Source organism: Syngnathus typhle, linkage group LG1 (assembly GCF_033458585.1).
Source record: "Syngnathus typhle isolate RoL2023-S1 ecotype Sweden linkage group LG1, RoL_Styp_1.0, whole genome shotgun sequence".
Lineage (NCBI taxonomy): Eukaryota > Metazoa > Chordata > Actinopteri > Syngnathiformes > Syngnathidae > Syngnathus > Syngnathus typhle.
This window is the reverse complement of record NC_083738.1, coordinates 29,670,574-29,685,721: the sequence shown is the minus strand read 5'-3', so window position 1 is coordinate 29,685,721 and position 15,148 is coordinate 29,670,574. Positions and strand designations below refer to the sequence as shown.

Here is a 15,148-nt window from a genome sequence, read left to right as displayed (position 1 = left end):
GAGTCGCGTGCCGTGACCGTGTTTGTTGTCATATGCTACAAATCAGGCATACACACCCGCCAACTGGAGAGAGTGAACCCGCTCGGTCACAGGCGGACACGGCGACGAATTCAAAACAGAATGCGCCCCGACAGAGTGCGTCATCTGCTCAGTTTTCATACATTTGGAAAGGGTCACTACCAAATTCATCCACCTGCCCGTTTCACTCAACCGTCTCATTTCCTGGAATCAAGCTCCACTCAAAACACTTCATGCACAACTTTATAGAGTGTTATTTTGAGTCTGTGTCACCCCACACAGGGGTGGAGCTAGAAAATTTTATAGTTGTACTAGGTTCATCTTGTTTTTTCTTTTTCAATTAATTCTCTGGTTCTTCTATATCAAACAATTTGTTTTAGGTTTATTTACCTGACATGTTTCGGCGGATTCAGAGGCCTCTGATGAAGGCGGACGAATCCGCCGAAACATGTCAGGTAAATAAACCTAAAACAAATTGTTTGATATAGAAGAACCAGAGAATTAATAGAAAATTTTAGGTGGACTGGCCAGAGTGACATTTCATTGAGAGGTGGCACGCATGAATTCACATGTTCCTAATGCGCCACTGTAACTGAGAAGTCATTGTTTATGTTTAAAAATACTGAATAAATCATGAAAATACCCAACACATTCGTTCAAGCCATATCCAGAACCTTGCTCAACCCATTCACAATGCAAGCAGGACCAACTCAAAGCAAAAAAAAGCCTTTTTTTAAGCTTAATTGACTTGATTTTATTAGTCCTTGTTTGCATTGATATACAGTCTCAGAGTTTATATATAATATACCATTTTCCCTGTTAGCTTTCATTAGTCTACGTGAATATATTTTTTCCTTGCGATTGCTTGCAGCCTCTTCCAAGAGAGTAGTGTGGGCGTTTTCAAGGGCTGCGATCTCTGAGAAACCTTTTCTGAAAGCCTGTTTGGCTCCCAGTTAGAGTGCAGCAAAGCGACCGGTGAAAAGCAAGTTTGACTGAGATTCAAGAGAGCCTCGGGTTATACGCTACATATGGCATCATTACACGACTGAATGGCAAACATGTACAATGATTGTTTCGCAAGTCAGCCTATCTGACGGTCTTTAAGGACAACACATACAGGTAATCTATTCAAATCTGGAGTCACCAAAAATATCTGGGAAAAAAAAAAACGCCAGTAATTCTGGCCGATAATAAAAACATATATAAACCATATAGGAAAATCGTATGTGAATGTTCACGGTGCAAAACGACAATGGTAAATGAAAACCCGGAAGATGACGATATAATGAATTATCAAGCAAGCACTCAAATTAAACCATGGCTGGAGATAGTTATGTCATAACTCAGGACATCACACCAGCAAAACGGCTCTGGGAAAGGCCAATTTTAACAGTGCACTGAAATGACCCACATGCAGTCGAGAGGGATTTCCTTATTGTTGATGTGACTTTGACTTTGAATTGCTACACAAATTTGCTACAGAATTGCTACAAAAATGTTCACATAAGCGGAAAACTTATTTATATCTCAAGTATGATAAATCACATTGCATATTTCAAGATCTCCCACAATGTGCTAATTACGTATAACACAGCAATTTACTACAATCCTGCTCGCTCCTGATAGGTTCCACATCTCACCCTAAATAAGGAAGGCAAAAATGAACAGTAACACGTCAAAAGTGAGATTTAAATATTACAATTCATGTTTTAAGAATCATGTCCAGGTGTTAAGCGAGTTCTAACCCTTTTGGGCCCAAAATGTTGCTACAGTTGGCCGAAGCGCAGCCGCCACCACAGGCAGTCGTGCATTATGCAAATGAAGCTAAATTAATGCAGGAAAAAAATAAAATAACGCTTTGCCCTTGAAAAGGCTGACTTTCACCTGAAAGTCGCAACATAAACATGACCGCACACAATATGGAAAGACCCATCACATCCTTGGTGCATTCGTACCGACTGAATTTCCCTGTTCTTTATGTGATATGTGGTGGAGCAGAGCCAACAAAAAATTGCCTCGTATTGGGCAACTATGCAAACATTTATTAGATGACCACAAATTATTTTTCTTGATGATTTCTGCTTGGCACCAAATAAACATCCCCAAAAAACTGACAATACCTCCATTTCGTCACCAAACAAATTCTGCCTAGCAACAAGTGACCTCAGAAAAGAACCTCATCACAGATTAGCCGAATGAATTCTGTGAACATAATAGCCACTCACCTACCAAAATGTGGACATCTAAAAGTTTGAAATGTCCACTTTGGCCAAATGAAAAGTTTGGCATGACCACAAATGATTTTGCCCAATGAATTCTGCATGGTAACAATTTTGCTAGGTTTGTCATGACCACCAATGATTTGGGCAAACAAGTTCTGCCGAGCAATAGCCACTGCGCTAGTTTTCCGTGAACAGGGTTGATTTCGCACTGGGAATTCCACCGAGCAACACAAGAAAGCACAGAAGTTTGTTAATGATTTCAGCCTAGCAAGAACTGAACGCGCGGACGTTTGACATGGACGCTAATGGTTTCAGACAGGTATTTCCACCTAGCAGCAATCCACCAGGCTAGTTTGCCTGAAACACGAGCGATTTCGCCCAGCAAATTCCACCCTGCAACAAGTGACTGCACAGACGTTTCACTTGGGCCCCAATGATCTCACCAAATAACATCCGCCTGGCAACAAGCCACCAGCACTTAACTTTCCATAAACACGAGTGATTTTGCCCAATAGATTCTGCCTATTATTGATCAAACGAGCAAGTTCAACATGGTCACTAAGGTTTTCACAAAACAACTTCTGACTCGAAATGAGCAAATGCACAGAATTTTGACATGACCACAAATCAATTCCGTCAAGCAGCAAGCAACCATGCAAGTTCGACACAACCACAAATTATGTTTAGCCAACTACCACTGCCTGGCAATAAGCAACCGGGGAAGTCTGACATGACCACAAAATGAATCTTTGTCATTTCTGTCATTAGGAGAAACATCTTCTTTCTGTCATAAGGAGAAATTGGACATAAGAATAAAACCGTTTTGGGGACTTCACGCTCATTAAGCGTTCCGAGTGTGAGCTCCAAAATAAATAGATGCACGGGAGGAAAATAAACAGTCATCAGCAGCCATATTCTGCCCCCTGTTTTATGCAGAAGAGTTCAACCGAGTTCATCTCCACAGAGAATATCTGCAAAATGATGAAACATGCGGAAAGTGCAAGCCGAATGCTAACTAACCTAAAGCTGCTTTTTTTTAATGATGAAATATCATCTGGTTGAATATTTTACATGACAACATATGAAGTGGGGTGGGGGATTTGGGGGTTGGGTGGTGTGGTTGGGGCGGCTACTGGGTTCCAACTAAATCTCCAGCAGCTAGTTTTATGCGTGGGCAGAAAAGGATGACTAAAATCTACTTTTTCCCTGCTAATCAGCTTAGAGAAGTTAGTTCTGGCTAGCATGTTGGGAATGTAAAGCATCCCACCACACAGCAGCTTCCAGCTACTTTTCCTACAGGGGGTTTTGGGGTCCTGCATGGCTTATTCTCGCAATCAGGACGTGTATGCAAAAAACAAACAAACAAGTAAATAACTGCAATACATACATTTACACCAGGACCTAGCCCGAAGTCTGGCGTGTTATTGGATTGATACCAGAAGACTGTGTCGGCGCGGGAACGGAAAAAGGTGCATCTATTGTGTGAGCATCCTGCTGCTTTTTAGGACTTTTTGTCGGAATCCTACCCTTGAAGCATCCTCAAAGGTGACCACCTTTGACTGACACAGAGTAGTGATGCTTTGATCAGCTATATACTGTATTTTCCGCACTATAAGGCGCACCTAAAAACCTCCAATTTTCTCAAAAGCCGACAGTGCGACTTATATTCAGGTGCGCCCTATATATGGACCAATATTGAGCCACTACAGCAGGCGTGTCCAAAGTCTGGCCCGCGGGCCAAATGTAGATATCTTATATCTGGACAAAATTTTAAAATGGGCCATTCATTGAAGGTGCGCCTTATAATCGGTGCGCCTTATAGTGCGTAAAACACGGTACACAGATAGTAAAAAGCTATCACAATACCACGCTAGGAAAGAATTATAAGTATCGTTTAAAAAAAAACATATAGACGCACTTTGTGTCATCCGCAATTATTATGCCAACATGGTCAACAGTCAAGGGGGGACCTAAGTGTTCAAAAAGCATTAAACATGTCTTTTTTTAAAATTTGTATTTTTAATAAATTTTGAATTGTTGTGTCAGCTCTTATTCCGTTAATTTGCTCATGTTTTAAATTTTAATATCTGTACCAAAGTACTGTTTTAGTTAGTGACAGACACCAAATAGACTTAGCACTTAACACTTTAATGTCCATGACAATGACCTTAGGTTAGAGTTACTAGGTGTCATTTTGTGGGAGGCGTTTATTCCCTACTTGATGTAGATGATGTCAGGGGGGACGTTTTTTGCTCTCTCGACAGTCCACCTTAATCCTTCCAGTTCAGCTTGACCCCACATTGTAAGCCCTATTGGTGTCAATGTGACGCTTGTGAGAGGGCAAGGGGGGGGGGGGGGGGGCACATCCACTTCTAGCCATGACAGGAACAAAGGATTTGGTCGTAATGAACACTTCGCAGAAGTGCCAGACGAAGAGTCAGGTGGCTCGTTTGAATGCAGAATATTAAGGATGGTAATATAACGGGGAAGTTCCAATACAGTCGGGTCAATCTGTGCCCACTGAGGGCGAGCATTTGAGCATTTAGCACAATTGGTTGCTTTTGATCACACTCACATCTCTGATATCTGGATAATATACCTATTTGTTGTATATTAACTAGTAAAGTACAGTTTGCATGTTCTCCCTGTGCCTGTGTGGGTTTCCTCCAGGTACTTCAGTTTCCTCCCTCATTCCAAAGACATGCATCACACCACAATCAATATTAATGTAGAGCTCGTCGTTCACATCCATACACAGGGTCGTTATAATTTTTATAGTTGCCCCACTAATAATGGCTAATTCAGAGTCAGAGCGATGTGTCGTAACAGCGCCCCCTCCTGAAAAAAACCCAACAAAACCCCTGAGGCTTTTGTCTTCCTGCATTACTTACAGCGTTATTGTGCTTGTGCTGCATATTAATACCTTCTATGGTAATGGCCTTAGCGCGGTGGAGGTCGCAGCAAGCTCCTCCTCTGAATGCTAATCCACTGCCTCATTTGCATACGCTTAAGTGTCAAATTTGCCCCGTAAATCAGCGCAGAGAGAGAAACAACAACGTGGCGGCGGCGCATCAAAGCCACATCAAAGCCCCGTTTAAGATTTTCGCGGGTCGCGGCAGGGTCGCGGTGGTCTAAAACGAAGGTAATGGGATAGTGGCGGCGGAGGTGGTGTGCGGTAGTACGGACGGCAAGTAATAAGCACGGACTGAAGCAGTAATAAGACGACGATGGAAACACGGCCGCTGTCATCATAGGGCCACAAGCCCTTAAGTCGTTGGGGTTGGAAGGTCAATCCCGACAGGAGCCCGACTCTTTGGCTTTTTGCTCTTTTCATTTCCATGTGAGCTTTTCCAATCGCCGCTTGAAATGACTGAATGTGTCCCACTCTGGAACAAGAAAGTTTGATTTGTCCTTTCTTCGAAAAATTCTGCAAAATCAAGCCCCCCATGATGGTTTCACCTAGTAAAATAAAGTTTGGTAGTCATGTCTATTACGAGTAGACCCACAAAAAAGTCCATGAAGTCATATCCGGAAAGACAAAGAAATCAAACACTTTGGTATGAAGCCGCGATTTTAGGATTGTTTTGAAATTCTAAAATTAAGAACCACAAAAATCAGCCCATGAAGCCAATTTTGCCGAGCAATATAAAATTTGGTAGGCATGAATAGAAGCACAAAATGTCTCATGAAGCTTTGCCCCAAAAAGACACAGGAAGTCTACCATTTTGGTTTGAAGCAGTTATTATTGGGTCAATTTGAAAATTGCAAAAGCAAAGACCAATTTTCCTAAAATATGTCCAATTTCCAACAAGCAAATTGATGGCTGACCTTAGACCTCTTGGTGTACATGTTAACTCAATAACAAGCATTCATTGGAAGATGTGGATGAAGGCGTTTAGGCAAAACGCGCAACAAACGACACATGGCGGTGACGCCAACCATACTCGCCGAGACGATGGCGTTCTCTCGGGAGCGAATGAGAGTCTCCTCCAAATGTCAAGTCCTTGAGTGTGAGCGGCAGCCGAGTGCGTTCAAACGCTTGCTCATGAATAAGACAAATGGGAGGGTTTCTATCAGGGGAGGGGGGCAAGGGGTTGAGGGGGTGTGTGGTTGGTGTGACTCGAGTCGACTTTCATACAAGGTGGCGTTGCGTTGAGGTCAGTCACCTTCTCCGGTTAGAGATGCTCCAAAGATGACAGAAAAGCTAACTAGTTAGATGTTTTGCTTCAGTGGTCTGTTGGCCAGGAAAGAAATCAGCTCAGGTGGGTCACAAAAAAAAAATGAAAATGGATGGACTTTTGCGGTTACTTGTTTAAGCCAAAACAATTGGTGAAATAAATGGTTTGCAAAACAACCTATAAAATTGTGTTGCTTTCTACAAGAAAATAAATCAAACCAAATATAATTTAAAAAAATTGAGGTTGTTTGACAAGTCATTCACTTTTAGCTGTGTTTTTGAACGCAAAATATCATTTTCATTATATTTATTTAATAAAAGTTTCAGATTTTACTCAATCAAAATCCAAAAATTTAAACAAAATATTCAATTAAACACTTGCACTAGTTTTCTTAAAAACACAATAAAGGAAAAAAGACTGTTATGTTGAATTAACAATTTAGTTAGATATAATAAATGATTAATTTTAGTCTTTTTTAAAAGACAATTGAAATGTAATAAAATACAATGGAAATGGAATTAGTTTTATAAAAAATGTAATTAATCTAAATAGAGAATGGATATAATTATTGTGAAAATAATCATCATGACGCAAAGAGTATTATTTTATCACTTAAATGGACAATTAAATTTTCGTTTTAAAACACTAGCAATTGGACACAATATTTTACTATTTATCTTATTGTAAAGCAATATTAATTTTACTATCATGCCACAAAATTATCAAATTAATTAAAAACAAATGTTTTATTTAAGCCCTGCGATTGGCTGGAAACCGGTTCAGGGTGTCCCCCGCCTACTGCCCGATGACGGCTGGGATAGGCTCCGGCACGCCCGCGACCCCCGTGGGGACTTAGCGGTACAGAGAATGGATGGATGGATGGATGGATGTTTTATTTAATGCATTTTGTATTAAGAACAACAAGTAAAACTGTAAAAAAAAAATAATGTCAACAAAAGAGCAGACTGAGTGTACAAATATGTGCCATAGTGGAGACGCAACCCTTCAATTCAACTGACCGACCATTTATGTGTTGTTGTTCTGAACAACAGAGTTCAAATGGGCTCAGCAGATAACGCTTGTCAGCGTGTGAATGATAGCATCAATGAACCACATTAATGGAACAAGTGAGAACTAGGTTTAGTTCCAAACTTGACACTTTAGACAATAGTCCATTATTCAGCAACTTTTTTTAAATTCATTCATTCATTCAAACCCACGCAGGCAGGGGGAGAACATGCAAACTTCAGTATAAATGACTGTTATGCATTTTCATAGATTTATCCAGAAAAGTGAATCTCATTTGCAAAGCTGACCTGGCAGTACATAAACAACAGTTATTTGTTTGCATCTTTAACAAAACGGTCAGGTTTTAATGGCTTGTTTGGTTTTAGACCAGTGTTGCACTAAAAATATTTAGTGGCAGTGATAGAACTTCAGTCTCTTACAAAATGGCAAAATATAGCCCAGGGCCCCAGCCTCTAATCCTTTATAAAAACATACACAACATAATAATATAAATAGAATGCAAAAACAGTTTGTACATGGTAATTAATTCATTGCAGTTCCTTCTGATGGCCAACGGGGGCAGTACAAGACACTCACACAGACACATAAGGACGACTTTCATAACTACTCGATGTGACTCAGTAACTGAAGTCGTTTTTTCACAGAAGAATATGAATATAATGGATGTATCTGTCTACGTGTGTTGCTGCACCATTGAAATCCAATTTCCGTTTGCGTATTTCAAGATGACGTGAAAGAGGAATGAAACACATGTACAGAAAAAGTGTTCATTTGAGTCAGCAGGGTGCTCATAGACACAATTAAAGTGTCCATGAGCCAGGTTATTAACATCTGCCACTTTTGTTTCCAATGATGGTAAAAGCGAGGCGTTTATTTGGAAGAGGTATTTATTTTCAAGTCTCTCTGACAGGTGTCAGTCAAAATCAAAACCTCTGCATTATTATCTTTGGAAAGGCAGGATTTTTAAATATATCTCAGACTGTCCGCACACACAAGCGTGTTTTATGGCGTATGCGTGTACTAGGTTGGTGCGGGGGGTCTAGCGGGAAGGGGGTGGGAGTTAGGGGGGCTGCTCGGACTGAGCGCTCTGCGATATATATGAATAATGCATCACGCGGCTACAACGCGCCGCCTCGCTTGGCTTTAAGTTCCTCTTAAGGGGCTGAAAAAAAAAGTCACCATCTGCAAGCTGCTGCTGCCTGGCTTTAAAATTGAGTTTAGAAAAAAAAAAAAAAAGTACCACAAGCAAATTTCTTTCAACACCAACCATAATGAAAATTATACATAAGGAAGGCTTATAAGTTAAATGTGCTCATTGTCTTTCATTGGGCACCAATGAACTTTTTCTGCACATTTGTTGACAGTCGCTCTTAATTGGATAAGGAAAAGGTTGACAAATAATGGGCAAAGTGTTTCCATAAACTAAAGGCATCATTCGTAATTAACAAAGGGTGCATGAAAAAAGTTGTTCTGCATGAGGTTGTGGTTTGTTTGGTTTAAAAGAGGGCAAAAATATATGAAACATGCAGTTTTGTATATAAATACATGCAAATGAAGACGCTGCGTGTGGGGAATGTGACTTTTAATTGAACATTGTGAGAAAAAAATTGCGCAAAATACTTGAATGGAGTCACATAAATTCCATTTTAATTCAGATGCGAGATGACTAATTGGGTACTTGAAAGCATCATACTCACCACTTAAATAAATTGCGGTCATTACAATATTGAAATTCAAGACTTCTGCACACAACTCCCTCTAGTGGTAAACAAAAGAAACATCGAATTGTTCAAAGTATACTTAGTTTAAGTGATTTATTTATTTATTTATTTATTCAATCTATTACAGTACATTGGTGGTTACATGCAATTTGGTTGTATTTAACTTTTAAGTACAATAATTATTTTTGAAATGTTTGTTTATTTCGGAACAAATGTATATTTTTAGGTGCAATATACTTTAATTTTAATTGAATCTTTAAGCAAAGGCTTTAATTTTCTTATATTTAAGCACAGTCATAATTCCTATTCAAAGTAGCATCAGAGTATTTTAAACATTTGCCAACCACTGCTGAAAAATATTAAAATGTGGCGAGATTCATCTTGAATGAAACTAAATGAACACTTGAATGCGTCATACAATTACTTTGTTACATTCAACTAGAGCTTAGGATTCCTCCACACAACAATACCTTCAAATATGGACATACATGTGGATTCCTTCAGTAAACAACATAGTATGAATAAATCACTGCAATTTAAAAAAACACTTTAAATAATCTGAATTATTATAGAAAACCTAAAAGGAAAACTGAAAAATACTAACCACACGGAAGGAGAGTGTAAAAAAAAAAAATACTTTCACCAAATGCATCATTCTTTAATTGGGTACGCCAACCTTACTATGTCCCGTCATCCCAATAAAAGTAAAAGTGGAATTACTGCCTTAAAATATGAAAATACAGTGTGACTTCTGGAGTAAATTATACAATAACAGCAGAAAGTTCCAGAGTTAAAAAATCTTATACATAGTATGTAGATTCTTATAAATATAAACATAATGGGGGAAATAGTATGAAAGGTTACCTGTAATTTGCAACACCATCAACATAGACTTTATCAAAGAAGACAATTTTCCATCCATCCATCCCTTTTCCATACAGAAAAATACCATCATCATAAAAGAAAACTGCATAGGCCAACCACTACATCTAGTGGTGTCAGAGTACAAACAAAACAAATCTCAATAGAAAAAAGTGGCTTGGCCTCGTTTAGCTGCATTTTGAATCTAATTGGCTACTTGAAAGAATCATTTCCCACTGTGAAACTTCAAACTGGGGATTTCTGTCTTAAAATGGGGTAGAATTTTTTTTACACCGTTTAAAAAGTTGAACTCCTAAGAGGAAAAACGTACTTGATGAGTAACACAAATAGTAAGTCTGGAACGAGAGCCCAAACACATCGAAGCTTGAAGTCCTGATACAGGGTACTTGAACCCATCTTATCTTCCCCATAAAACGATCACCTTGTGATTACTGCCTTTCACTTTGAAAACACAACAAGTCTTTTACAGTTATTTCAGATGCGAATGTGGAAAAACTAATATTACTGCATATTGCTTTCCAAAACAAATAATCCCCAAAACGTTTTAGTGTATTTAGAATAAAACTGGGCAAAATTGCTGCCTTTATTATGAAGACGCAGCATAAACTCTGAAGTCAACTACTAACAAAATAATTTACACCGTTTTTAAAAAGCTGGTACAGAAAACATGTTTGGTGCACAGTCCAAACAAAACAAACCTCCACCACCACAATTAAAATCCACTAGGCTACTCCGGATCTGTGCATTAAAATACTAAGAATGATTTCCGTGAAAAAAAAAAGTTTTTGAAAGCTTAATTCTTATGGACAAGTTTATTGATGGGAAAAGAAGTATTACGGGTTCACTACAGAGAATCCATACAAAACATATTTTATTCACTCAATTCAGGTACCTCTTCATCCTAATTAGGTACCTGAACGCGTCTCTCCACCAACCTAATAAAACAATGACCTCTGAATCCTTGCCTAAAATTGTTAAAATACACCAAAAGTCCACAGTCGAATTCCGTTCGAAAACTTTATAAATGACGGAAACTAGTGCTGCTGCGCATTAATACGCAATTGGCAAATCCAGGTGAAGCCAACTCATTATGTCAACTAATTGGTTACGTGAACGCAGCACTCCAGTGTCACTTTTGACATCGCACTTTGACTCCTGCATCTCCGGACATCTGCAGAGCACCGTTACCCCGCTCCAACGCCAAGCCGTGACATGCAGCTCCCTGGCCGGGCACGGCGGCTCACTCACCTCGGTGCGCGTCTGGAGCCGCTTGTTCATCTCATAGATCCGGTACTCGGGCTGCACCACGTAGGGCGAGTGTCTCCGGTAGAAGGGTCCGAAGGGGGACGAGTAAAAGGGGTCGTGGTTAGGATTGGACATGGTCAGTTCCGTGCTTCGTTTTGATGGAGGGGGGAAAGGGGGTGAGGGAGGGGGGACAGGCGCGATCTCAGCACGCAGCGGACACGCACATGGAGGCTGGCGGGCGGGCGGGCGCTCCTCTGCAGGGACCCCCGGCGTCAAGCGGCAGCCGCGCGGTCGAGGCTGAGCGGCACTCTGCAACTTGGCCGGGCTGCTTGCACGAGGAAGAGGACGAGGAGGAGGAAGAGAGCGAGGGGGGAGGAGGCAGATGTGGAGGAGTGTGTGGAGGAGGAAGTGTGTGTGGGGGGGAGGGGGCGTTTCCTGCAAAGACCCCCCTCCTCATCCAAATCGGAGAAAATTTCCTCTTGACTTTTTTGCACTCCTACAAAGTTCACGTGCGCCTTTATTGTTGGGGGAGGGGCAAAAACTTGGTTCATTACCAGTCGTTTCTTTACTCAACTGTAGGTGGGGAACGCGTTTGCTGACAATTTTATCACTTCTCACTTATTCTGTGTTACGCATCCCCCTAGGGCCGGCCTAGGATAAAATATTTTTGCGACAAACACCCCCAACTCTCCACTGTGACGATAAATAGTATTATTTGTTGATAAAATTGTGGCCAGTACTCTTCTGCATAACATTGTATCCTTAACATTAAAGAAAAACCAAAAAGAAATATAAATCTTCTGAATAACTAATAAAATGACTTATACTCCCTGCACGCACTGACAATCAAAGCGCCACTGCCACCTAACGCTGTGGATGTGCAATTACACTTTATTATAATACAGAAAAAGAAAGCTCAGCATGGCAAAACCCCCATCAGAGGGAGACCCCCACTGTTTGAGAGACTGTTTATGCTATAAACAGCAGTACGTATGGAATCCTATAAACTTTATAGGATTCCATACGTACTGCTGTTTTGTTTAACAACAGAGTTCAACCTGAGCATGTGGTGTAAACTGGCTCTGTCATGTCCCTTGTAATCACTTGAAAATTCAGGTCCTAAAACTGGTTTAATGTTGTAACATGAAATTTGGTAGACATGTCTATCACGAGTAGACCCACAAATAAAGCCTCAACAAGCCATGCCCGAAAATATACAGGACGTCTGCCAATTTGGTTTGAAATGCACATTTTATATATATTATATTATATATAATATATTATATAATAATATATATATATATATTATATATATATTTATATATATATTTTAAAGATGACAAATTTTGTCCATTTGCTACCAAATTTAGACTCAACCAGAAAGATTGGACAACCTAAATAGTGAGTTTAGTGTCTTCGTCGTTTCGTGTGGGCAGGGTATGGTGGAAGTTTGATAACACTTGAAGCCAATACCTCCACAAGGTGAAGATTAAAAAATTCAGTGCCTGAAGGCAGTTTTTGATAACAACATGAAATTTTGTGTTCTGAGAAGCCCCACAAAAAAGCCTAAAAAAATCAATCCCCCCCAAAAAACTCAGTAAGTCTGCCATTGTAGGCTCTTTTAAGAAATTTCCAGGGTTCCAAAATTGTTTTTGTCAAATTGCAACCGATGATGACCATGATGATGAAGAGAAGCATATGTCTAAAAATAAACAAGACACATGCAGACTGGTTCGCACATTCAAATCGCTCACACTGGGAATTAATGAAGAGCATTCATGAAGTCTGACTTCTAATCCGAAACGGCGGAAAGAGGGAGGGTGGTGTGCATTCGGTATCGAGCAAGATAACTGTTGTAATCCAAACGCCTCGGGCATCTGCTAGAGTAATTCATAAAAAAAAGAACAACTTTTGAAAAATCTATTAATAAAGCTTTAATTAAAAACTACATATTTTAATATCTCAAGACCTTTTCAATTGACATTTTCTAACCGGATTTGCTCACTGGCCTCGAGCGCTTTTTTCACACCAGTGGTGACGACATGCGTTCAACTGCGCAGCGCCTTTAACACACACATTTACATATCACCGTTGTGTCGTCTCTCCTAAACCTAGATGTTGATGTCACTTTGGATCCACAGCCCGATAGCAAACTATTCCATAACATCACTAAGACTAACCACAACCGTCATAGTGTGTAGCCCTAGTGCACACCAAAAAAAAATACAAGTGTGACCTTTTTTACGAGCTTTTCATTTAAGTTGGGTCAGATAATTAACCCGCAATGCAAACCATTACTGGGTTGTTTAGACCCAAATAGTCATATGATTCGGGGAGGAAAATCTATTAGAATGAATACAACCCCTCCTTGCAAAAAATAAAATAATTAATATTTGAAAATGAGTGAATTTAAAACGGGGGGTGGGGGGGGGGGGGGGTGTTAATTGGTTTGAATTGAAAAACCCCAAAAGTTGGGTCAAATTGACCTAGACTAGCTATCATTCAAAACCAGTGGTCAGATGTAACAAAGATACAAATACTCCGTTACTATACATAAGTACTAGATATTTTAAGTATCCGACGTATTAAGTATAAGTATTAATTTTCGGACAACTTTTGACTTTTACTCTCTACGTTTGAAAACACAAAAGGCTCATTACTTTTTCAAACCTTGGCAGATCGCAACATAAAATAAAAATCATCTTTTGCAAATTGAGCATTTTTTGTTCGTTTGTTGGCAAAATTATGGTTGATAGGCATGAAAATGGCGCCGATGCTAGCAAACGCTTAACAGCATACGAGATGTAATGTGAATTTTATTTATTTTTTACATTAAAAAAGATAAACGTCTATGTACAGAGTCCCCCGCCCCTCCATCATGCCAAAGTATCAAAATAGAGGTTGCATAAAAAAACTTTACTTTTACTTTTGAACATTTCAGACTTTGTACTTACATTTACTAAAGAAATGATTCGGTACTGCTAGTTCTACCAGAGGTGTCTTTGATACTTTATGATGTAAAATAAACTGTTCAATAAAGAATCATTTTCCTTTCATTTTCCCCAAACCATCCAAGACTGTATATAGGGTTCACTTGAAGGAAAATAGCCTATAGATTTTAGCTGAGCAATTGTGTAAATTTGAACATCACAATTAAACCTTTGTGCGTTCTCGCACAAGCAAGCATGCATCGACAACTTTTTCAGACGAGATGATAAGGTGCGTTGAGGGCACAGCAGCTGCAGCAGCGATGCGTTCAGGTGCAAAACCTGTGGCTGCCGAGTTGTGCGCGTGTGTCTGTGTGTGCGAAAAGCAGGTAGTGTCGGAAGAGATGTTGCCATGGTAACACAGAGAGAGAAGCGGTTTGTCTGTACTCGTGTCCTGACCCATTTCCTTTCTCAGCCACAAGTGTTTGCCGCCATGTTTTACAACTCGTCCTCACTCGCAACTCCAAAGGTACATTGTGCTTCCCGTCCACGAAAGCATTCAAGTGCCCTCACAAGAAATAAAGTTTGAACCTGCATTGGCTCTGAGATTATGTTCCCTTTCTGCCGCCCATTATCATCCACAGTTGTCAGCAAAATTGTCCCGGATGTTATTGCAAATACATTTCGTTCACAAAAGACAAGAAAGTGTCCAAATTGCTTATCATTTGAATTATACATATCAATACATATCAACTGTATTGATTTATGGGCCGGTTAAGACAGGGATGCACAGAGAAAGGAAATAAAAAATAAATAAATAAAGATAATAATAGTATATGCACACATTTATACACTTGTATGTCCCATCATGTGCAATCGACCTGCTTGTCAGACTCACCTATTTGCATTTCCTTTGCATCACCACA

The 15,148-nt window shown here is 39.8% G+C and overlaps 1 protein-coding gene across 5 annotated transcripts in view; it reads right to left on the bottom strand.

Moving 5' to 3' along the window:
* The window catches only part of LOC133158030 (LIM domain-binding protein 2-like), a 44,398-nt gene extending 32,756 nt beyond the window's left edge, over window positions 1-11,642 (bottom strand). For 2 of the 5 annotated variants that reach the window (XM_061284843.1, XM_061284860.1), the window contains exon 1: window positions 11,299-11,640. In XM_061284843.1, the coding sequence (XP_061140827.1) occupies window positions 11,299-11,430 (132 nt within the window). In that variant the 5' untranslated portion in view covers window positions 11,431-11,640. Of the gene's footprint in view, window positions 1-11,298 lie in introns of all 5 variants that reach the window. The other 3 variants (XM_061284851.1, XM_061284836.1, XM_061284826.1) reach the window with 3 other exon arrangements.
* Window positions 11,643-15,148: the final 3,506 nt, after the last annotated feature.